Source organism: Anopheles funestus, chromosome 2RL (assembly GCF_943734845.2).
Source record: "Anopheles funestus chromosome 2RL, idAnoFuneDA-416_04, whole genome shotgun sequence".
Lineage (NCBI taxonomy): Eukaryota > Metazoa > Arthropoda > Insecta > Diptera > Culicidae > Anopheles > Anopheles funestus.
Genome location: NC_064598.1, coordinates 76,837,950 through 76,862,327, shown reverse-complemented (window position 1 = coordinate 76,862,327; position 24,378 = coordinate 76,837,950). Strand labels below are relative to the sequence as shown.

The 24,378-nt window shown below is 44.5% G+C and overlaps 1 protein-coding gene across 4 annotated transcripts; it reads left to right on the top strand.

The window, feature by feature from the left end:
• The first annotated feature begins 4,435 nt into the window (after positions 1 to 4,435).
• On the top strand, positions 4,436 to 23,957 carry LOC125763888 (fatty acid synthase). Of its 4 annotated transcripts, none has more exons than XM_049427552.1 (7): positions 4,436 to 4,969; positions 13,164 to 13,781; positions 14,866 to 17,002; positions 17,097 to 17,242; positions 17,320 to 21,734; positions 21,813 to 21,956; positions 22,046 to 23,957. In XM_049427552.1, the coding sequence occupies exons 2-7, from the start codon at positions 13,370 to 13,372 to the stop codon at positions 22,151 to 22,153; spliced, it is 7,362 nt and encodes a 2,453-aa protein (XP_049283509.1). In that variant the 5' UTR covers positions 4,436 to 4,969; positions 13,164 to 13,369; the 3' UTR covers positions 22,154 to 23,957. The 4 variants fall into 4 exon arrangements, with proteins under 4 accessions (XP_049283509.1, XP_049283506.1, XP_049283507.1 ...); XM_049427549.1 differs by lacking the exon at positions 4,436 to 4,969 and adding an exon at positions 7,714 to 8,454; XM_049427550.1 differs by lacking the exon at positions 4,436 to 4,969 and adding an exon at positions 7,714 to 8,702.
• Positions 23,958 to 24,378: the final 421 nt, after the last annotated feature.

The window sequence follows — 24,378 nt, the reverse complement described above, 5'->3', positions numbered from 1 at the left end:
CCACACAGTTCTTTACGGTAGAGAAGGGCTAAATATTACCCCCTAACTGCAATTATCTGATGGCATTCCCTAAAAAGTGCACCATTATCGCACAGCAAAAACACACCCAAGTCACAAAAAGAAAAATCAGCCTGTCCCAACCGTATCAAACTGATAAGCAAGAACTTGGCCAGCAAGCGCACCAATAAAACCGACCGGAAAGGTTTTGATAGGGCAGGGCGGTGATCCGGTGGCGGTATACGATGCGTTGGCTATTACCGTTGCTAAGGTCAAGTCCGTCGGCGAGGACGCATCGCGGGCATGAATACAGTGCGCCCGTGTTTGTCTGTGTGTTTACGTCTGCAGAGTAGCTTAATTATCACGATGCTGTCCGATGGAGACGGCTGGTAACTTGTAAAACCTGCAAAAAGCCACCAACACGGTATTGTAAGAACATAAACAACATATCAGTCGTTCGCACTCGGTGGTGTGATCGAAATGTTGTGTGTAGTGCAGCAACAGCTGATTGTGCGCTTTCGCGTCACGCCGGCTTCAGATGATCAAGTGACCAATTTCGGCGCATCTAATAGGAGCATTATATTTCTCGCTCTTTTAAAGACGTTGATTAATATGATAATGGCCGTACGCCCATCGTATGATTCGTAGCGCAATTGGCCATCCGCACAAGCTAATCCATCGGGCACGCGTTTGAAAGAACATTGCAATTGGACGGAACGATGCTGCCTTGCAAGCTTTATTTATACTTATTTACAATATTTTTCAATGTAACATTAACACAGCTTATTTGGAAATGTTTTAAAAAAAGCTACTCATATTGACGTCAAATCAATCCGTACCGGTAACGTTGAACTTTGGGCTTGAATGCGCATTCTCCCCAGTTATCTTTTGCGTCGGTTGCACTCGGACATGTTTCACCAACATATTGGAGCAATATTTAAACATGATCGTATGACGTACGCAAACTGCAAACGTAGATAGGTAGATGCAAACATAATGTTTGCAACTCATCCACACATAGGGATGAGTTTAACACCGGACATGTTAAAGTCACATTGAGCGGTACCGCCCCACGTAAACGCGATTGCGTACCAAACAGACTGGCAGTTGGCAGAGAAACAGCTGATAACGTGTTGCTTTTGTTGTTGTTTAGGGTTTCGTCCACTTTACGCTAGAGATCAATTTCTAACCCCTATCACTACATGCTTAGCAATTGTCGCGTTTTTAATCGAGCCGGTAGCGAGAAAATAATCTTGAATTAAATTAAATTGATTTAAAAAAAGAAAATTATAATAAGTAATTAATTTATTGTTTTGATGAAGTCGATGAGAAAGACAAATTTTTTTTTAAGCCCAGTGACGATGTTTCAAAACAACCAACCATCAAGAAAGCTCGTCGCCGGATGCAGCGAATGCTGCTAACAGTACTGCAGATTTGTCCGTTTTGTTTTCTTGTGTGTTTGGCGCTGAAAAATCTTTTCAAAATTTTTCCGGTAGCCAGAAGACATTGAAACAAGATAAATAGGTGAACGAAGATGTTTTTGCCCACCGCGTCATACACTGGGCAAAATACAATGGGGATCGAATATTGTCCGGTTTTTTTCTCATTTCATGACCATCACCGTACCATCAATACTCAGGTTCAACCATCAATACCATCAATACTACGATTCCGACAAAGCTTCCGAAACAGATCGAACACCTGTATGTAGTGGCCTATATGTATCTAGCAAGATGGTTGACTCCAATGTTTATACCGACATTTTTCAAGAAAGTTAAACATACCAGTAATAAATTCATTACCAATGCAGCAATTAGTAAATTCACATTAAAATACATCAATTTATAAATTTTTAATAAATTTCCCAAAAAAAAAGCTAAGGCTTTAGAAAATATTCAAATTTATGGAATGTTTTTAATTTTTTTTATATTTTATTCTTTTTTATTTAAAGCATTATTTTATTTTAGGGTGTTCAAATACCATCCAGACCGCCCCCCCCCCCCCCCCCTAACATGGACTGACTATCCTGCTACGAGGTTAAATAAGTCCAGGCCGTAAAAAAAATAAAGCATTATTTGAGTGAAAAGAAACTTCAACAAATTCGCATTCAAATTAATCAATTTATAAAATTTTGCTAAATTACTCAAAAAAAGCTAAGGTTATAGCCTTAGATATTTTTAAAATTTATAGAATTTTTTATTTTTTTTTACTATTTTTTATTCTTTTTTTATTTAAAGCATTATTTGAGTGAAAAAAAACTTATTTCTACAAATTTGCATTAATATACATCAATTTATAAAATTTTGCTAAATTACTCAAAAAAAGCTAAGGTTATAGCCTTAGAAATTTTTCAAATTTATAGAATTTTTTAATTTTTTTTACTATTTTTTATTCTTTTTTTATTTAAAGCATTATTTGAGTGAAAAAAAACTTATTTCTACAAATTTGCATTAATATACATCAATTTATAAAATTTTGGCTAAATTACTCAAAAAAAGCTAAGACTATAGCCTAAGGAAGAGTGGCAAATTTGTAGAATTTTTTTTATTATTTTTTATTCTTTTACTTGCACTTTACTTACAGAGTAATCATTCGCAAATTTATCTAAATTATCACCTACATATAAGATCTAACAGGATTAATGGACCGGTCACATCATTAACATGACACCCGACAACCCTGTGCTGCACTGCGAATGCAATCAACAAACGTCGATCACTGTCACTAATTGGGTTTATTTTAATTTTTACAGTACCGATACGATGTTGATCCGCTGTTAGTACGAGAAACATGGCTTTCCGCAGATGCACACGTTGTAAGCGCGACATTGAACTTGAAAAAGTAATCTCTCTCGCTCGCTCATTCTTCTTACACTCTTCGGTTGCTAGGAAAAAAAACAATGAGAGATTTGACGTTTGTTTATTCTCTCCCTCCCCCCCATTTGCAACACCTGAAGCACACCGGTATCGGACGATTGCCACCACTTGCTGGGACACTTTAAGCGATATAGTGTAAAGTCGACTTTACAGTTGTTTACATTTCTTCGCGAAACGATGGAAAACGGTTTAAACTGTGACGGAAAAGCACACTGATGATATCAGGCACCCGGAATGTAGATTGGAGCACCATAATTCGCGTGTGTCTGCTGCCATTTCATCGTCTTTCTCTTTCGTCAATCATATGATTTCTAGTGCAATAACATAATCCTCTCAGCTATCGAAAAGGGGAAATTCGTACGATCCGTCGCGGTTAAAACCGAACCACCGAGCTTCCAGCATTAAAACCAAAACAACAAAAAAAAAAAACTCCGAGACGCTGCATCTCCAGACGGCAAGAGCGAGGTCTGACGCTCTCTCACCGTTGTTTGTTGAGTCATGCGTGCTGGTGTGCGAAAATCGCGCGCATATTTACAAAGAGACTAGCCTACCTCCGATTGGATATCTCGCAGTGGTCTGACATCGTGCGGCCGTTTCTTCGTTCCACTGCGTTCCATCACTCCCCAAGCCCTCTAGGTGTCTTGCCAGCGGCAAGTGTCAATCATCCAAAGCGTGGGTCTCGCAAGGGATCCCGCTACTACGTCATTTACTATAGAGGAAAACGGGGAGTCTACAACATTCCCACTCCTTCCCTCATTATCGCTTCTGTCTGTCATAGCCTACTAAAAACGGATTGGAATTGCAATGTAACATTTTTTTTCATTACACTCGAAAGATCAACTGCACGGTGTTCAGCTTTTGGAACGTACTATGTCCTCGTATGGAACGCGGCCACGCACCCTTTAAAGGGTGTCCTTCTTTGGGGAGGTACTGGATTGCGTACAGGATTACATCAGTAGCAAAACCTGCTCGGGATGTAGTTTAACAACTTAACCAGAGCGCACGGAGCGTAGACTGGTTGGGTGTTTCCTAACCTTGAGAATGGATCGTACTTTGCGCATCATATGATTCATGTCGCCCGTTCTTAACCCAGGGGAAAATAATGCGAAGAAAAAGAAGGAGAACGTGTGTTGTCTAGCAAGTGTAGATGTTTGTTTATCGTTTCTTGTGGTAGACATTGGGCACTTTTTAGCAAATTTCTTTCTTTCATTTCATTCCGACACTTTCGGACGAACTTTCGGCGAATTGATTTTAATACTTTGGAAACATATTTAACGCCTCTTTCCACTTTGTACGTAAATGATAAATCAAGTTTCTTTGAATTCCACACAATACCGGCAAGCGCGTCGATGCGCGTCGTATTTTTCCCCGGTAGTGTTAGTGTGTATCGTACGATCTTTCCATTTTCCCCCATCTCACTCCGTTGGATATAGCGTGCCCCGTCACACATTCGGCTATGCTGGAGAGTGAGAGAAATTCGCGTTTCGCTTTTTGATCAGTTGCTCCCACTCTGGCGCTGGGGAACTGTTTTCCATCCTGGTCACCGTTTTGGAGGGTCGCGCTGCAAACTCAACACATTTCACACACAGCCGCACGGTGAAAAACGCATTTCAGCAAAAGTGTTCACCATCGGCGGAAGCATTATTTCAGCGCTGCTGCTGCAACGACGCATTTTACGAGACAACAAAATATAACGGATTGGGAAAAAGGGTTTTTTTGGCAAATAAAAATTCAGAACTCATTTTAAGCTGGCCTAAATACTCATCGGAAAATTTGTAATGGTGCTAAGATACGCATCACTGCGACCAGTGAATATACAGTGCAAGTGAAGTGATATTTTGCTATCATCATAGTTGCCTTTGTCGTTCAATTTTATCGAGTATTACTGAAAGAACACACATCTAGTGCTGTTCAAGTGTTGCCGGAAGTGATTGTTCACAAGAGATAAACATAACTACAGTGCAGTGCAGAAGCACATCCTTCTAAACCCTAAAAGAGCATTGAAAAGTCCGTTTGCCGGTGTGAACTTTTACCGATAAGTATTAGGAAGTGTAAAAAGGGACTTTTTACATAAAGTTCCACCGTTTTAGTTAAGGGTAAGTGTATTTGTGTTTTTTTTTTCTTATCTCTTCTCACTAAACGCGTCGTCGTGATGCAACGATCTGTTTGCGGTGTAGTGGAAAATCGATTTTCCATGTATAGTTTTCACCCCGCTTTGCGTAGGTGAACGTGAAGGAAAACTTTTCTTCCTATCGATATCGTTGTATGCGTGTATGTGTGTGTGTGTGTGTGTTTCATAATACAATCGATCGTTATAAACGCACGAAACAAGGACCATTTGACGCTGCTGCTACCCCGTTTTTGGACGTTGCTGGAACCTTCGCTAAAATCGATGTCTACTATAGTGCGAAAGCTCTTTGGTCGTTAGAAAGATAACCTGATCCATACCTCCATGGATTATGTAGTCCAATGTTCGGTAGTGTCTGTTTTCTCAGTTTTTTTTGCTTAACAGCCAGATATTTTGGGGTTTGTTTTTTCATCCCCCTTCTACTTTTTTTTTATAAACCAAATCACAAAAGTCATTGACCTTTTCGCTACCAATCATGTACGTGGGGGATGGTTTTTGATTCTCTTTTCTTCGCTTTAAACATTGACCATCCTTTGCCAAGTCTCGGACGAACGCATCCATATGAATGAACAGCCCAACAGTTTGCGGGAAGATGTGAATAGTGTACTGGGGAACAATCCGTTGTTCCAACTGTTCAAACCATTCCACACAATACACACAATCCAACACCGAACCCTTGCCGTGTGTGTGTGCACTTTAGCGGAAATGGGAATCGACGAAGTAGGCCGCAAAAACAGTTTCGCAAAATCCGTAATTAGTTCGACCAAGCCCGTACAAGTACAAACACCTGGTGTACCTGGAGACCCTCTAGGCTTTTCGATGTTGGGGAGGAGAGAAAAACATTTGCCTCTTCCCCGTTTTGCACATTCGATCGATTTACCTTCCAACCTGTGGGCGTGTGTAGAGTAGGCAGAAGAGGTCAGCATTTCCACGCTCGGTCGGTTGGTTGGTTGGTTTTGGAAATTGATTTTAATTTTCCACCATCGATACTCGCAGACTCGCTCGTTTGCAGGTTTTTCCCTTTTTTTTGCAAAACGTTCCCCTTTTGGTCTACATGCACTCGGAAAAAGCTAAATCACAACTCCCAGATTGGTGTCCTAAAAATTCGGATCGGATTGTTTGGTTTGGGTTTTATTTCGGCAACTTTCACTTTCACATTTTTGCAGCACCCTATGCGCGTCTGGAAAGTTGGCTCATGAGAAGGCAAAAAAAAAGTTTCACAATTTCTTAATGGTAAATCGTTGTAAAAGCAAACCATTTTTCCGTACTATTTCTGATAAATACAGTGATAAAGCAATTTGGTAACCAATTTCCCTTTTCTGATAATCAGCTGCGGAATTAGAAGGAAGCAAACTACCGCTGATACTCACGAACCAGCACCACGCGAATCACGCTTGCGTTGGAAATGAAGACGGGAAAAGATGGCTACTTGATTCGTGCCAATGTTGCATCATAGCTTGGGCATCATATTCAAAAAAAGCAAGCGATGGGGGCATCATTCGTGGAGATGATCGAGCAATCATCGCATGATCGCATGTCATCTTTTGCAAGGTGGAGCATGTGTTTGTGTGGCATTACAATGAGGAAGACTCTAAAATGCACTGACCGAACACGCGCACAACACGTTAAGCATGAAGCGCAGTATTGAGGTGTAATACCAGATTGCCATTATCATCGAGAGGACAACCAGCTCCTCCTCGTCAGCAAACGTCAGACAAATGGAGCAACTTCATCATTATTCACATTCCGTCCGAACCTTGCCCGTTGTCGTCATTTTACAAGGTCATCACGGTGTGGGATGCAGGATTTGTTGCTCCATTTGCCACAGAGTCTCTGCCGGGCTCCATTTGTGAATGTAGCAATCGTACAAATGGGACCTAGATTACTTTTACGGCTGTGTAATGGAGAATGTGCATCGGTTGGAAAATTTTCCAACGTGCAACATTGCAATGTCACTAATCACTTCGAAATCTAACAAGCATGTTCTTGCTTACACGAACGTCATAAATGGCAAGATTGTGAGTATCCGATAAACGATCTGAATGATATTCCGTAATAATTGCTTTTTGAATCTGTTTTTTTAGTGCTCATAAACTGTATGGCTCGGTGGTTTGAATAGTGATCACATCTAGTTGATGATATTCTTTTGTTGGTGATATAAAATGTACTCGCAATAACGAACTGCCATGTAAAAATATTGTTTTGATAGTTTATAGTCCATCTTGAACAGTTTTGATTCAAAGACTACAACGAGATCGCTTGAGTTGAGGACTTTTTGTTGTAGAAACCAATAGAAAGCTAATCTATAAGTTATCATTACTGTAGGTAAACGGAATCTAGAAATGGTTTAAAGAGGATCGGGGATCTTATCCATATTGAGCCCCAGTAATGTGGAATTATAGTACCAATGTATTTTTACGTTTATTTTAATATTTAAGAAGAATTGTTGCAAACGGTTTGATCCATTGGAGAATGTTCACTTCGCAATAGTTGATAGAAAACAAAACAATTCTTCAACTCGTTAATTGCAATATGCGGAAATTCTATTTAAAAGATTTACTTAGGATAAATAGCACAGGCGAATGGGAAGATTTATATCATATCTTTCATAAACTCAGTAAAACTTCCGCAGTTTTTTTCTAGATCGACGTGCGGTAGATTAAGGCATCAAAAAGCCTACAAGAAAAAGTATAATATAAATAAACTCACATTTCGCGTAACAGGCACATACTCCTGAATGGTCGATCGCATGATCTGATCCGCCTGCCAGAACGGACGAGATGAGATGATGTTTCGGGAGCATGGTAGCAGTTGATGCTGGTACTGATCAGCTTACCCCGCCGACGCACAACACACACACCTCCCACCACATCCACAATCGCGCTGGCAGCTGACAACAACGCGAAACGCCGATCGTATCATACACCGTAAAGGAGAAAGAAGGGCATTACACCATACACGATCACTAGGGTGTGCGTGATTCTTGATAAGGGTCAGGACGGCGTGTGCAAAAGGACGGACAGAACGTTTTGCTCCATGCTGTCCCGGTTCGGGGCGTGCTCACCAACACACAAAGATTGTAGCGAAAGGATGGCAAGACGCGAGATAACCGTATTGCGGTGAAGGTTGAATGTGGGGTGAATGAGGGATCTTCTTCCTGTGCCCATCGTTCAGCAGCATAAGTAGGACCCACCGTCGAAGGGCGCAAGCTAGTTGAAAGCGAAGCTTCAGCACGTTCGGTCCAGAGTTGACCTCCGGTTCCGTTTTATCCCCCCGCCGAAAAACGCCTAACGCTTGGCGGCGTTCGTGTGTTCGTGTGCAGCGGCAACAGCAACCAAAATAATCAGATCGGACCACTCTGCAAAGTGACACGCGCGTTCAGCATTTGTCCAGATCATCCGATTCTTGGCGAAACTGTAAACGCACACACATCGTTCGTTGCTGTGTTGAGAGGTGAGAGATACGGGCATTGCGTGGCGTCTCGTTAGAAACTGTGGCTCACCGGCTCCCCAGTGTAGAGTGAAGTGAGCGAACATATTGTGGTGAGAAGGAACCAAAAGCTTGATGAGAAACTCCTCATCGGGCAGATCTTGATCTGGCACAAACCTATCGTGCGGCTCATTCGATGCCGCGTAGTTCTCGGAGACAGACGGGATTTTTTGGCAGCCGATCATCTCAGCCGAAAACGGAAGGAAGAGACTGTACGTTTGTGTAGTGGAAGAGTTGTGTGAGCTATAGATCTGTTGACGGCAAGTGTTCGGTTTAGCACACAGTGCGTTAATCCTAGGGCCGATCTGTGTTTTGTAGAGCTTTGCGTGATTTACAAAGTGCGTTATGTACACTGTGCACTGGGAAGGACCTCGGGAATGTAGCGTGTGTGTTTTTATATAATCGAAGAGAGGATATCTAGAGGTCGCATGTTTAATAGCGATAAAAAAAATCTTTTCACGGCAGAAGGATCGTCTCGTATAAGCTTGTTGATACATTTTGGCAACAGCGATAAACGACGTTTGCTTTTGAGCACAACTGAACAGCTGCAAATTCGACTACGTATCACAAAACAAGTACACATTCTATTAGCACTTCAAAATAATATGCTGATAATAAGCAGTGTAAGAACGTCCCAAAAATGCTAGAATAAGAAGAGTTAGAGAAACTCAAAACACGTGCACATACACACCATTCTGCCATTCCATTTCAAGTGAGATCATGTGGGATTGATTTCGAAGTTGCCAAGTGAAAAGCTGATTGTGATATAGAAGCTTTGGCATGGTGTGGTACCTATGGAATCTAACGAGGCATGATAACGAGGTCTCCAGGCTGAGCACATGTAGTAAGGGAATGTTATCGAGACCTCTGTAAACCTGCTGCTTACGAAAAAAGAAATGTACCCAACTGCGTGTTGTAATATTAATATGAATTTAAAATTGTATATTAAAATGCGCCTGTTGAAAGTATTACTTGTAATTGCAATCGATAACCACTCCACGTGGGTATTATCACCGTAGCAATATGTTAACATTTTGTTCCCATATGATTAGACAACCGTGACCGTGATGGACACGGGACGGGCAAAGAAGAAAACGTTCGTTAACAACGATTGCACGTTGTTGCAGCGTTGGTGCATGCAATCTGTGTTTCTTTTTTCTTGCAACGAACACCGCCTCATATGGCGTGTCAGACTGTCGGAAGTGTAAACATGAACTTGAACGAGGCAAAACATTAAACACCGTTGCTTCTTCTTCACTCCTTACTTAATGCCTCGATCTTCTTTATAGGACGATAATCGTCTACGAATAGCAATTGCTGCTCCTTCAGTACCAGCCTCCTAGAGGTCGTTTGATTTGATAGGAGTTTGCGGCACCTTATCCCATGTTTTTTATTTCGTTTTTATGCCATCTGCCAATCGTTGTGCAATTATCAATACATTGTGATGAGCGGAGAGTAACAAGGGGAAGGGTCGGGTGAAGTATGGCATGATCATCCACCTCTTGAACGGGTGACGTTAATCGGCGATAAAAAAGCCCTCAATATTGGAAAGATCTTTACGAAATAGTTGGAAATTTGTAGTCACATTTCGAAGATCTAAACTGATTAAATTCTTTCACCGAAACTGTGATGTCTAATTGGAAAATGAAGACTAACGAATAAATCGTTCTTTCTTGATCTTAAGTCCAAAAACGGTATCACAGATCATTTTTGAAGTATGTAAAATTGCTAGTGCACAGGCAAACAATATGATTTGCTCTTGCACAAAGAGTTTAAGCTTCCGTGCTGGTCCATCAACTATCGCGTCAATGAGTGTACAATAGAGAATCACACCGCGGATGATCATGTATTCCGAGAACTCCTGTTTGAGAGTGATGCTGATTTGTGTAACACAGAAAACACAAAAGCATTGATTGGTCAACCTCTTATACAGCTTTGAAACGACATAATCATTCTTCTCACACAATTCTTGTACATTGAGCAGCTTTTTTTTCTCGAAATTTGGAAAAAAATATATTTTTTTTTCTTGTAAGTTGCATCTTCTGTTGTGTATCCGTGTATGTACATTTGTCTCAAAGATCGTGTCTCGCGTTTTTATCACCACCCCGAGACACAACTATTCGCGTATTGGCCAGTCATGATCAGTCGATATTTTGGTTTTTTGTCCGTGTGTGTGTGTTTCGCAACTTAAATCGCCTGATCGGTCGGTCGGTTGACGTGAAATGTGTACAGACAACTTCCTTCGGTGCTCTTTTTTGTAGCTGTTATTTTTGCGATTTTGTATTTCGTCTTCCAAACCTGATGGTAAATATCTTTCATAAGGTTGAGCATCATCAGCTCCAACACCTGTAACAACGCTTGTAATGGGTTCGCCGAATGAACGATGAAGGGTTATGATGGAACTGTGAACCTTCGCTAATGGGGATAGTGAACGGTGTTTTGGCAATTTGACTGGCGCTCCTTATTTAGGTCGCCTTTCGCAGCGCTGGGCTGTACCAGAGATATGGAATATGTTTGTCAGCGCTTCGCTTGGCAAGAGACATCGATGCATATATTCAGTTACGATTGCGGCGAAATTGTGCCCTCTATTCCAACGGCCGCATAAGTCCATCTTATGCGAAAAGCCTCGAGAAAGCAGAGCGAATTTGGAAAGATTTTTAAAGAAATTCACTAACAATCCACAAAGTGGGCCTTAACTTTCTTCAGCATCACTAAACGAATTGGCCATGGAAGGAGATGCTCTGGTTTGCTGGATATCTGCGCTTTTACTCGTATGTTGTCGCACAAACAAAAGGGTGCCGCACGTGGTATTACATCAGCATGATAAAACAGACGCGAATGATCTGGTTACATCATACATTGTTGTTTTCTGTTGATTTTGTGCGTTTGTTTTTTTTTATTTTGCACTAACAATACATTGGTTCCATCTGTGGCTGTTGTATGATTTTACAGACGAACACTGAAGATTTCGCAATAAACTGAAAGCGTAAGATGTGACTACGTCTTTGATTTTTGATTCATGATAAGCGACATGCTTGCTTATCAAGATACTACAAAACAGGACGATTTGAAGTGTGTTATGTTGAGTGACCCGTCCATGAAAGTTAGTCAACAAATTAACTGACATTTGTCTCAATAAGATGAGGCGTACATATTTATATTCAGTTTAGATATTTCATGATATACAGAATTGGTTGTTCAGCTAAATCAAGTCAACATATCAAGTCATCAGCTGTTCTAGTCAATTAGACAAGGCATGTCAATAACTGTTGAAGAGCCCAGTAAGATACAGATAATCTAGATGAATGTCAAGAATTGATAAGATGCCTCATAACATGTCAGGATTATCCTGTTTCCAAGACAATTCTGGGGTGTTTCAGATACTCTAGAATTTGCTCAAGCTTTTGGTAATCTTATACCACATAGAACAACTTTGAGATCTTCCGAATTACAGCTATTCCTCTCTAAAGCAATTCTTGTTTTGTTCGTAGAATTAAGCCATCAGAGGTTTCCATTCATCTTTCCAACAAATGCAACAGACCGGCGCATCTCTAATTTCATCTATTTTGCTACATGCTACTAACATACGTCTTATTATAAATTTGAAGAGTTCATTGCTACAAAATGTGTTTTTTTCTCTTGTCATCGTAGACGGAGAACCTGCGGGATTCTTTTCGGTTCTTACGTCAATTGAACCAATCCAAATGGTCATGTATGAAAATGAGCATGAATGTTCTAAGATTGCCGTATCATTCGACGCAATACTTATCGCAATCGGAAAAAGCTAAAATACGGCCCAGCTTTTATGTTGTAGCTATTTTTTTTGCGTTGATACCAGGATAGAACGTTGACGAATGTTGACCAGGGGGCCTGTCTTAGGCATACGTCCATTAGTTCACTGTTGCCATGATAGTATGACTCGCAGATATAGATAAGATGATAATAACCAATGGGCTGATTACTTATCGCGTGTGGTAACGGAAAAATCCGCTATTATTGGAGCTGATGGCAGTCCGTCAAAACATTTTGTTACTAATCGTGTAGACAGATTGAACTTATTATTGGTTTATTTTTTTCTTTGTTATCATATTTTATCGACAAACGATTCCTACTTCCGACTTTCCCTCTGTATCTTATCTGTGAAAAGTCTTTGGATAATAAATCATCAATTTAAAATTCTAAAGTAACTAATATCGATTGAAAAAAGAAATTGCTGCTCCAAATATTGCTATCACAGGAATGTCAAAATCTTTTCCACTGCCTATCAATTTGCACAGCACATAGGTGCAAGAAAGATTTACTGTGCCCCACTTATAATCGGTTAGTTGAATTAGTTTAATCGAATTAAATTTGAGCTCGCGTGTGTGTGGTTTACGGCGAGACGGTTTAATTCTCATAAAACGATTCACATTCCTTCATTGTGGCATATGGCGGAAGATGACAGCATGATCTAATCGTTTAAATTTAGGAAACAGTTGCTGGTGATAGGATTTCTTGTTGATTGCTACATCCACCAGGATGAATTTTACTGTCGGAGGTTCTTGTAAGGCTTCACTTACAATGCTATCATGAAATTAATTATCTGGGCTTTCTTCCCTACTTTCTTGCTCCTTCATATGTGTAAGCCGATGAAAATGACACCGAGCTGATTTGTTTCCCTTTCTCGTTTTCAGAATATAGTCTCAACTTGAGCGTAAGTGTATCCCATCCCTAGACGTATTAAACCCGGTTTTTGCACAAACCCGGGCAGTAAACGTCGTCGATACAGAGCTATCAACAGCAGGCTTCCGAGTGCCGTCATCGCGGAAGCGCAGCCATTCCTTCACGAGGAAAACGTTCGAACAGACGAAAACAACGACGCAATCAAAGCAACAGCACCATGCCGGCCCGCTTCGAGGAAGTGACCGCTACTGACACCCGTCGCGGTGTCCCCATCGATCTCGCCGGGGGACACTACGATGTCGACGCTGGTGTGGGTGGCCACGCCGGCCACCGGCCCAACATCGTGGATGACATCTGCATCACAGGCTTTTCGGGCCGGTTGCCCGAAAGCTCGGATATTGGAGAATTCACGCGTAATCTGCTGGAAGGCGTCGACATGGTAAATGATGACGATCGCCGTTGGCCCGCCGGTTTGTACGATCTGCCGACCCGCATCGGTAAAATCAAGGACGAAGATCTGCAACATTTGGACGCGGAGTTCTTCAAAATTCACCAGAAGCAGGCTGAGTGTATGGACCCGCAGCTCCGCATGCTGTTGGAGTGTACCCACGAGGCGATCATTGATGCTGGTAAGTACAATGGGCGAATGTTGACGAACGCGTTCAGACAGTAGTAGTGCATTGAAGTTTACGAAAATAATTGCTCCTCCGAAAATTGGAAGATGTTAGCAAACCGGTTCTCCAAGAGTTCGTATGTTTAGAATTGTCATACTGAAGATTTTTTTTCCTTTACGTTCCGTTTAATGGTTCTTTCAACCTGCGTGCAAATAAGTTTGTCAGATCGTACGATCATTGCAAATGTTCGGTATATGATAAGGGAAAAAAATGTGCCAGGTGTACTTACAGTTTCTTTCTTTGCATCGACCGCAAATGACGCACAACGCGGAAAAGAGTCACACTGCGCCATTACCTCGCCGAACGAATGTTTGATTTTGTTCCATTCCTCCCATCGAACGATCGGAGTTCTCTGACGTCGTCGTTCGCTTCTTGACTTTGGTGTGCTGATTTTTGTACGCTCGATCGAATGTCTCACGAGGGGTACACAAAATTACAAACGAGTGGTAATGATGGTGTGCGCTGTTTGAAGAGCTCGCTCGTTCCTCGGGCAATTTTTCCTTTAACTTTTTTGCAGTAAAATTGATCTTTTTCTGCTAACCATTCCGGCCAGGGATGGATCGATGGGAGATGGGACACACACTGTATGCAAGGCAATACGCTAGGTGCGATCTGTAAAGAACGTATCCGTTTCGTTACGCTTCTCTTCTAGCTTCGTACCGCACGTGTGTTGTAAGCAGTGTCCAGCAATTGGCCATAACAAATAATAGCTCATTTACGTCGACTTTTAGTGTGTTCGAGCGTCGTTTGTACCGATGTCAGAAAAAAATGAAATTTGAAAGAAGGTGCTCCGCAGGAAGTGCCGGATATTAGCAATGCGTTTCAATGGAAGCAGTGCTAGTGAGCTTTAAAAGTTTGTCGAGGCGTAGAATTACGTCACAAGGTTAAAGTGTGGTATCTTGTGCGACGATTTGCGTAATAAATTTGGTGAAATTCATTTATTTGCATGTATGTTTGCATGTTTTTTTTATTCATGAAGAACGACCTGGCCGTATTAACATGTAATGCGCCTAACACGTGTTTTTTTATTATTTCTTAGGCATCAATCCACAGGAAATACGCGGTAGTCGCACCGGTGTTTATATCGGTTGCTCAAATTCTGAAACCGAGCAGCATTGGTGCGCCGATCCGGACCTAGTCAATGGATACGGTTTGACCGGATGTGCACGTGCAATGTTCGCCAACCGTATCTCATACACCTTCGACTTCAAAGGTCCCAGTTATGCGGTCGATACCGCCTGTTCCAGTTCTCTGTTCGCTCTATCGCAAGCCTTCGCCGACATGAAGGCGGGACACTGTGATGCGGCGATCGTGGCCGGATGTGGTCTCATCCTGAAACCGACCATGTCCCTGCAGTTCAAGCGATTGAACATGTTGAGCAAGGATGGCATGTGCAAAGCGTTCGACGAGTCGGGCAACGGATATGTTCGGTCGGACGGTTGCGTCGTCACATTCCTTCAGCGTGCCTCAAACTCGCGACGCATCTACGCCAGTGTGCTAAACGTGCGAACAAACACGGACGGGTTTAAGGAGCAGGGCATCACGTACCCGATCGGCGAAATGCAGAAACGATTGATCCGGGAGACGTATGAAGAGATAGGACTAAATCCAGCGGACGTAGTTTATGTGGAAGCGCACGGTACCGGCACGAAAGTAGGTGATCCGCAGGAGGTGAACGCCATTACGGACTTTTTCTGCAAGGATCGCAAAACGCCACTGCTGATCGGTTCGGTAAAGTCGAACATGGGACATTCGGAACCGGCGTCGGGCGTTTGCTCGATTGCTAAGATCTTAATCGCGATGGAACAGGGCGTGATACCTGGCAATTTGCATTACAAAAACCCCAATCCCGATCTGTATGGTTTGCTTGACGGACGGCTGAAGGTGGTGGATCGTAATCTCCCCTGGAACGGTGGCATCATTGGGCTGAACTCGTTCGGATTCGGTGGAGCGAACGCACACGTCATTATGAAGTCGAACCCAAAACCAAAACCAATCAGCCCGAAAGACGATGGATTCCCTAAGCTGATGGTGGCATCGGGACGTACAACGGAAGCGGTAGAAGCCTTCCTCGACCAAGCGACAGTCAGCAAGGACGATGAAGAATTCGTTGGTATCGTCAATGAAATCCACAGCCGTAATATCCCATTGCACAATTATCGAGGATACACCGTAGTGGCCGGTGACGGACAGTCGCAGACCGTGCGGGAGGTGCTGGAAGTGACTGCAGATGACAAACGCCCAGTTTGGTTTATCTACTCTGGCATGGGTTCCCAGTGGGCTAGTATGTCGAAGGATTTGATGCAGCTGGAGGTGTTCCACAATAGCATCTACCGCTGTGCGGAAGCACTCCGTCCGGAAGGCGTCGATCTGATCGATGTGCTGACGAAGAGCGATGACACGAAGTTCGATAACATCCTGAACTCATTCATCTCGATTGCAGCCGTGCAGGTGGCACTCACGGATGTTCTCACACACGTTGGCATTACGCCGGACGGTATGGTGGGCCATTCCGTTGGTGAGCTGGGTTGTGCGTATGCCGATGGATGTTTCACACCCGAACAGACCGTACTGGCCGCGTACTGGCGAGGCCGTAGCATTCTCGACACGGACCTGATTGCTGGCCAGATGGCAGCGGTCGGGCTTTCATGGGAAGAATGCAAACAAAAGCTCCCGAAGGATGTAATACCGGCGTGCCATAATAGCGCTGACAGTGTTACAATTTCTGGTCCGGTCAATTCCGTAGGAAAGGTTATCGCGGACCTGAACGCGCAAGGTATCTTCGCCAAGGGAGTCAAATCGTCAGGCATTGCGTTCCACAGTCGGTACATAGCTGACGCGGCACCGAAACTTCGCAAGTCGCTGGACAAGATCATTCCCAACCCAAAGAATCGTACACCGCGTTGGATCAGTACGAGCATTCCGGAAGAATCGTGGCCAACACCGCTGGCGCAACAATCGTCCTCGGCGTACCACGTGAACAATCTGCTCTCGCCGGTTCTGTTTTCCGAAGGATTGAAGCATGTGCCGGCGAATGCGATCTGCATTGAGATTGCACCGCACGGTTTGCTGCAAGCGATTTTGAAGCGCGCCCTCGGAAAGGATGCCACCAATTTGAGTCTGATGAAGCGTGATCACGCTAACAATATGATCTTCCTGTTGAGCAATCTTGGCAAGTAAGTACAAAAAGCGAGCATTGATGGAAGGTGAACGTCTGAAGACTAACAGAGGAAGGAATTTTATAAAACCAATTTTATTTCCTTCTATCAGATTGTATGCTGCCGGTGTTCAGCCGCAAGTTCAAAAATTGTACCGTCCGATCACGTATCCAGTCGGTCGTGGTACTCCGATGTTGAACTCTTTGGTGAAGTGGGACCATTCGATCAATTGGTTCCTCGCTCGTATTGGCGTTGAAAGTAAGTAACAACATCGGCGCTTAAACTCTCTACATAAATATTACAAATATTAACGCTTTCTCAATCATCCTACACAGATAAATCGGGGGAAACAATCATCGATGTCAACCTTGGAAAGGATGAAGATGCATACCTAGCCGGTCATACAATTGATGGTCGTGTACTGTTCCCGGCTACCGGATATCTTACGCTCGCCTGGCGAACCTATGCCAAGATGCAAGGAGCCGACATTGAAAAAACGCCAGTCGTAATCGAGAACGCCGTGTTCCATCGTGCAACGATCCTTCCGAAGGATGGTTCTGTAAAGTTCGGTATTAACTTCTTCGATGGTACTGGAGCGTTCGAAATCTGTGAAGGTGGCACGTTGGCCGTATCGGGCAAACTTACAATTCCGGAAAAGATCGAACTGGAAGAGCTGCCACTGAACAAACTCGAGGCGGATAAGTCCGGACTTGCATTGAACATGAGCGATGTTTACAAGGAGTTGCGTCTGCGTGGTTACGACTACGCGAACATGTTCCGCGGTGTAACGCGCAGCGATCCTAGAGCGTTAACCGGTGAGCTGCAATGGCGCGACAACTGGGTCAGCTTTATGGACACGATGCTGCAGTTCAGCATTCTTGGAAAGGATCTGCGCGAATTGTACCTACCGACACGTATCGAGAAGATCGTTATCAATCCAGCGCGCCATATGGATCTTGTGAACAACCTCACGCAGACGGGTGACGATCGAACGCTTCCAGTGTACATGTATCGTGACATTAACGTCATCAAGTCGGGTGGTGTGGAGATGCGTGGACTGCGTGCTACGCTGGCACCTCGCCGTCAGGGTACACAGGCACCTCCGACACTCGAGAAGTACGTGTTTGTACCGAACAACAACGAAAAGGAGCTTGCGGAGGATAACAGCGAGAAAGCACGGTTGCGGTCTATAACGGCAGCCGTGCATCTGGTTATTGAGAATAGTTCCGGCGCGCTCAAGATAAAGGTAGCTGAAGCAAGCTTCGAACGTTCGCCTGAAAATACGATGGCCGGTACGGTGCAAGCGATCATCGAGGGTGAACCAACGCTGGCAAGCGATGTGGCCGTCGTCACCAACCACCAACCGGACACCTTGGTGCAGCATTACGGCGAGTCGGGCGTCCGAGTAATCAACAAAGACGCAGCGGCCGGTCCGATCGAGCAAAACTGTCATCTGGCCATCGGATACGATACGTTTGGACGCGCAGACCCCGAAGCGATCCTGTGCAATCTACGCGATTCCATCAAGTCCGATGGATTCGTGCTGTTAGAAGAGTCGCGCAGTACGTTTGACGCCCGCTGCCGAGCAACGGTTGTAAAGACCGGATTTACGATCATCAGCACGCAGGTGTGTGATAAAAAGGTGTTTGTGCTACTGCGACCAATTGTTGCGGAATTGGCACAGCGCAAGAGCATTATCATCACAATAAGCGAACGCTCCTTCAGCTGGGTGGAAGAGCTGAAGGCTGCGCTGGCAAAGGCAGAAGAAACTTCAACGTACGTATACATCGTGTGCCAGGGTGAGGAACTGTGCGGAGCCCAAGGTCTGATGAACTGCGTGAAGAATGAACTGGGCGGAAAGTTTGCCCGTCTGTTCTTTATCCAGGATCGTAAGGCGGACAAGTTTTCGCTCAGCAGTACATTGTACAAGGAGCAGCTGGCAAAGGATCTGATCTGCAATGTGCTGCGTCCGGCAAACGGAACACCAACAGCTGCTTGGGGCTGCTTCCGTCATCTGCGGTTGGATAACCAATCGAACGCACCATCGCTACCGGTAGAGCATGCTTACATTAACGCCCTCACCAAGGGTGATCTGGCGAGTCTTAAATGGATCGAAAGTTCGCTATCTCGCGATCGTCCGGATGCGGCGGCACGTAACGATCGTACGGAACTTTGCACGGTTTACTACGCACCGATCAATTTCCGCGATGTGATGCTGAGCTCGGGTAAGCTGGGAGCCGATGCGCTGCCCGGTGATCTGGCCACGCAGGACTGCATTCTGGGTCTAGAGTTTGCCGGTCGTGATTCGAACGGACGTCGCATTATGGCGATGGTTCAAGCTAAATCGCTTGCCACGACATGCGTCGCGCAGCGCAACATGATTTGGGAGATTCCGGACAATTGGACTATGGAGCAAGCGTCGACAGTACCGTGCGTTTACTCGACGGTGTATTACGCGCTGGTTATGCGAGGACGTATGAAGCGCGGTGAGTCGATCCTTATTCACGCTGGTTCGGGTGGTGTCGGACAGGCAGCTATTTCCGTGGCGCTTGCCGCTGGTGTGACCGTTTACACGACGGTCGGTTCGAAGGAAAAGCGCGAATTCTTGAAGCGTACTTTCCCGCAGCTTACTGATAGAAACATTGGCAACTCGCGTGACTGTTCGTTCGAGCAGCTGGTGATGCGTGAAACGCAGGGCCGTGGTGTTGATCTGGTACTGAACTCGCTCGCCGAGGAAAAGCTGCAGGCTTCCATTCGGTGTTTGGGTTTGAATGGGCGATTCCTTGAGATTGGAAAGTTCGATCTGAACAACAACAGCCCGCTCGGTATGTCCGTGTTCCTGAAGAACACATCTTTCCACGGTATTCTGCTGGATAGCGTAATGGAAGGTGATGATGACACGATCGCCGAGGTCGTGAAGTTGGTAGCCGACGGTATCAAGAGCGGAGCCGTACGACCACTGCCGACCAGCGTCTTTACCGAGCAGCAAGTTGAACAAGCATTCCGTTTCATGGCATCGGGCAAGCACATTGGCAAAGTGGTGGTGCGCGTGCGAGAAGAAGAAAAGGCTAAGATTGTAAAACCGTCGCCGAAACTGATCAACGCAATTCCGCGCACGTACATGCACGCGGAGAAGGTTTATATTCTGATCGGCGGTTTGGGAGGATTCGGTTTGGAGCTGTCGAATTGGCTGGTATCGCGTGGCGCAAAGATTATCGTGCTGACGTCTCGAAGCGGTGTCCGTACCGGCTATCAGTCGCTGATGATTCGTCGCTGGACTGAGCGCGGTGTGAAGGTGGTGATCGATACGAACGATGTGACGACGCTGAAGGGCGCTCAAAAGCTGTTGACTGATGCGGCCCGCCATGGCCCGGTTGGTGGAGTGTTCAATTTAGCTGCGGTACTGCGCGACGGACTGTTGGAGAACTCGAGCGAAGCAGACTTCCGGGCGGTATGCGTACCGAAGGTAGATGGTACGAAGAATCTGGACGTGGCTACCCGCGAACTCTGCCCCGATCTGGACTATTTCATATGCTTCTCGAGCGTTTCGTGTGGCCGTGGTAACCAGGGACAGGTGAACTATGGCCTGGCCAATTCGGCAATGGAGCGTATCTGCGAGGCACGCCATGCCGCAGGTCTGCCGGCCACCGCCATTCAGTGGGGAGCGATCGGTGACACTGGGTTGGTGTTGGAGAACTTGGGAGATAACGATACGGTGGTCGGAGGTACGCTACCGCAGCGTATGCCTTCCTGTCTGCAGACGATGGACCTGTTCATGCAGCAACCCTCTCCGGTGTTGGCGTCCATGGTAATCGCCGAAAAGCGTAAGACCGACACCGGTGGCGTCAGTTTGGTCGGCTGCATCGCAAACATTCTTGGCCTGAAGGACACGAAGAATGTGTCGGACGGAGCGACACTGGCCGATCTAGGAATGGATTCGCTGATGGGTGCCGAAATTAAGCAAACGCTGGAACGCAGCTTCGATCTTGTGCTGAGCGCGGCCGAGATCCGATTGCTCACCTTCGGCAAGTTGCGTTCCTTCGAAAAGGGTGGTTCGGGTGGTGATGCAGGTGCGGCTAGTGGTGCACCTGCTGCAGCAGCGACCGGAGCCGGTGGCAAACGAACGGACGAGCACGCTATTGGTGACGGAACGCAGGTCAAATTCAGCGCAGATCTGATGCCGAAGGAATGCTTGGTGCGATTGGAATCGGCTGCCCCAGCCGGAAGCAAAGCACGGCCAGTGTTTGCGGTGCACGCAATCGAGGGTGTCATTACGGCTTTGATTCCGCTTGCCCAAACACTGCCGGTGCCGGTGTATGGTTTGCAATGCGTAGAGGCGGCTCCACTGGATTCGCTCGAGACGCTGGCAGCCTACTACATCAAGCAGATCCGTACGATACAAGCACGTGGTCCGTACACGATCATCGGTTACTCGTTCGGTGCTTCCATTGCGTACGAAATGGTAGTCCAGCTGGAGAAGGCTGGCGATGCTTGTCATCTATTACTGCTGGACGGATCGCCACGCTACGTAAGCTGGTACACGGAGGCACAGAAGCAGCGAAACGCTAATGGTGAAGTCGTGCAAGCCGTTGACGAGGCGTACGCGCTGGCATACTTTGCAATGGTGTGCGGTAGTTTAGACTATGGACGTACAGCGAAGGAGCTGGTTGAAGCCAAGTCGTGGGACGACCGAGTGGCAAAATGTGCGGAAATGGTACACGCAAAGATACCGCAGTACTCTCGACAGTTGGTAGGTTTCATTAACTATTGCTCCTTAAACTAATAGTACTTTACTTATAAACTATATCCTTGTGCTTGTTTTCTACAGCTTGCCACAACCGCTAGATCGTTCGTGGGCAAAATCGTTGCCAGCCATATGTACAAGCCGGCATCCAAGATCAAAGCTACGGTGAAACTTGTCAAGCCAACCGAAAACTACGCCAAACTGCAGGGTGACTATGGCCTATCGGATGTAAGTACAATCGATTACTATTACGAATATTGCACGCGATACGCCGATACTAATGGACAACTGTTTTTCCCCTTTTTCTGCATCTTCAGCTTTGCCAACAAAAGGTTGAAATCTTCACTGTACAGGGTGACCATCGATCGATGCTAATTGGCGATTCGATGAAGCAGATTGCAAGTGTTTTGCAGCAGCTGTTCTAAACAGGAGGCAGCCTCGTCGATGACTCGATTTCCTGTGTCCTGACTGTGGTGTAATTTATTCAAAACAATTTTGACGATTCTTACGGAATGAAGCGAGGATCGAGTAAGATTGCGTGTCCAAATTTTGTGATCTTTTTCCAGTGATTTCATATCGATGAATGCTTCACGCAGAACTTTAATTATCCTAATACTTACGCTCAAATATGATTCTTCCGCTAACTAGCCACGGAACTAGGCACCTTGCGATTGTTGCGTTCGAGGGGGAAAAAATTTATGCATAACGCTTCTTTTGTATATACACTCTCATTACCTCTATCCAATGCGAACTGTAGAATGCTGTGGTTTGGCAAGAAATCGGTTAATTCAAATAGCATTCCCCAAGACGAGCAATAAGTGCCAATTGCGTTCGTCTCTAGATATTATTGACAAGGAGATAAAAGCAGAAGCAAAAAAACATACATAACGTGACACACATAGAATGTAAGTGGAGATTGGGTGTATTGCATTTATAAAATGCATCACTTCTGAGATGTAGTACATCATTAGAATTAGAGACTAAACCCCGTACCAGAACGGACCTGTGTCGGTGGGTGGTAGTTTTTTTCCCTTTTAGCACAGTTTGCTGCTAAAAATTAAACCACTAAATAGTTAACAGAAACATCACAATGTTCTTTATACTAGGGATGCTTTCCCTCTCGCGATCCAATTACTCTCCGGATGACACTAGGGACAGGGAGAAGTACTTTCGTTCGTTTTAAGTCTTTAAGGATTTGTTGTGTTTGCTTTCGCACGCATAATACGTAGGTTTGAGAAAGAAACGTATGTTCGAGTTCCAAAGGGATCGTTACCTTCGTACGAGTTGTTGTTGATCAATATGGAGAGAAACACTTTTATGAAAAGTTCTTCTCTTCACTTGAAATCGAATCGGATGGAATAGAAAGATGGCAAAAGACACACCAAGGAAAAGCATGCGAAGAAAGGGTGACAGATTTGCTAGGCTAGGTTTGAGAAAGTGGAACAGAACAAAAATAAAAAAGGACATCCAGGTTTTAGCTGTTAAGAAGAAAATTATAGATGTTTAACTTAATTTGTGGCATTTTGCTGCAGGTGAGAAATTTCTCCAACCCGTTGAGGGGGGGATTTCTCCTAAGAGAGGGGATCTTCACCGGGAATTATCTGGTAAATGTTGCTAACATCTGTCGAACCTGCCGTGCTGTTAATGGCAGGCGATCAACACATTTCCAAAATAGAAAAGATTTGCCTAACAAATGTCACGAATTAAGTTACACCACTACAAAACTTAAATATATAAATGAAAACAATTCTATGTGGCACTGCGTGCCGTGAGAGAAATGTAAAATATGGTTATACATGAACGTGTCCTTCCACGCCAGCTGACATATGCTCATGTACGGTGTGTGCGGCCAGTTCCATATCCATAACTACGTGTATACTCTTCAATGTATATGTACACACACGCACCCAAACAGATAGTCTGCACAAATGCACTTATGGAATCGTCTTCATTAAGGCGAGCGAATTTCCTTCAACTTCTGGCACAGTCTATAGCGCACTTTAGTGAGCAAATTTTTACATCACCTCAGTGAAAACTGAGTAATCTTTGTATCAAACTATAACAACCAAGTAAAGTAGGACAGCAAGATAGCTTGTATCGGTGCCCCAAGAGGAGCAAACTGATGGAACCACGTGGCTTATGTGACCAACATGGTAACGATAGAATAAAATGGTGATAATGCCGAAAAATACGATGTACATATAAAATAAAACTGCAATTAAAAGCGGATGTGTGATGGCTTCTTTTAATTTTAAACTTAAAACGGAGATTAGTGCGGGCATTTTCTCTCTGATAGCTACCAACTATTTCTTCTTCGCATGCGAAAAGTACGGACTTCCTTGTGGGACATTATTTTTGGCCCTTAAGCATAATGTTTGCTTCTTGCTCAGTATCAATTTCATTAATTACGTGTTCCAGGAAGTATTTCCGTTTCTTTATCAGTTTAACTACCTCATCAGTGCGTAGTTAATCTTGGGCGGAAGTTCAAGACTTCGAGAGTGATATTGAGGTCATCGGATTTGGTGATATATGGCTGATGTTGAAGATACTGCATCAAATACGCTGAGGGCATAATTCGTATGATAATCTTGGATATCAACTGAGAACCCCCGATGAAATCATTTTCAAGTATTTGATGTTAACCGTCAAA

Coding starts and splice junctions, on each gene's coding strand:
- LOC125763888 (XM_049427552.1), top strand. CDS start 13,370: ATGCCGGCCCGCTTCGAGGAAGTGACCGCTACTGACACCCGTCGCGGT. Junction 17,003..17,096: donor CTGTTGAGCAATCTTGGCAA/GTAAGTACAAAA, acceptor TCCTTCTATCAG/ATTGTATGCTGCCGGTGTTC. Junction 21,957..22,045: donor GTGACTATGGCCTATCGGAT/GTAAGTACAATC, acceptor CTGCATCTTCAG/CTTTGCCAACAAAAGGTTGA.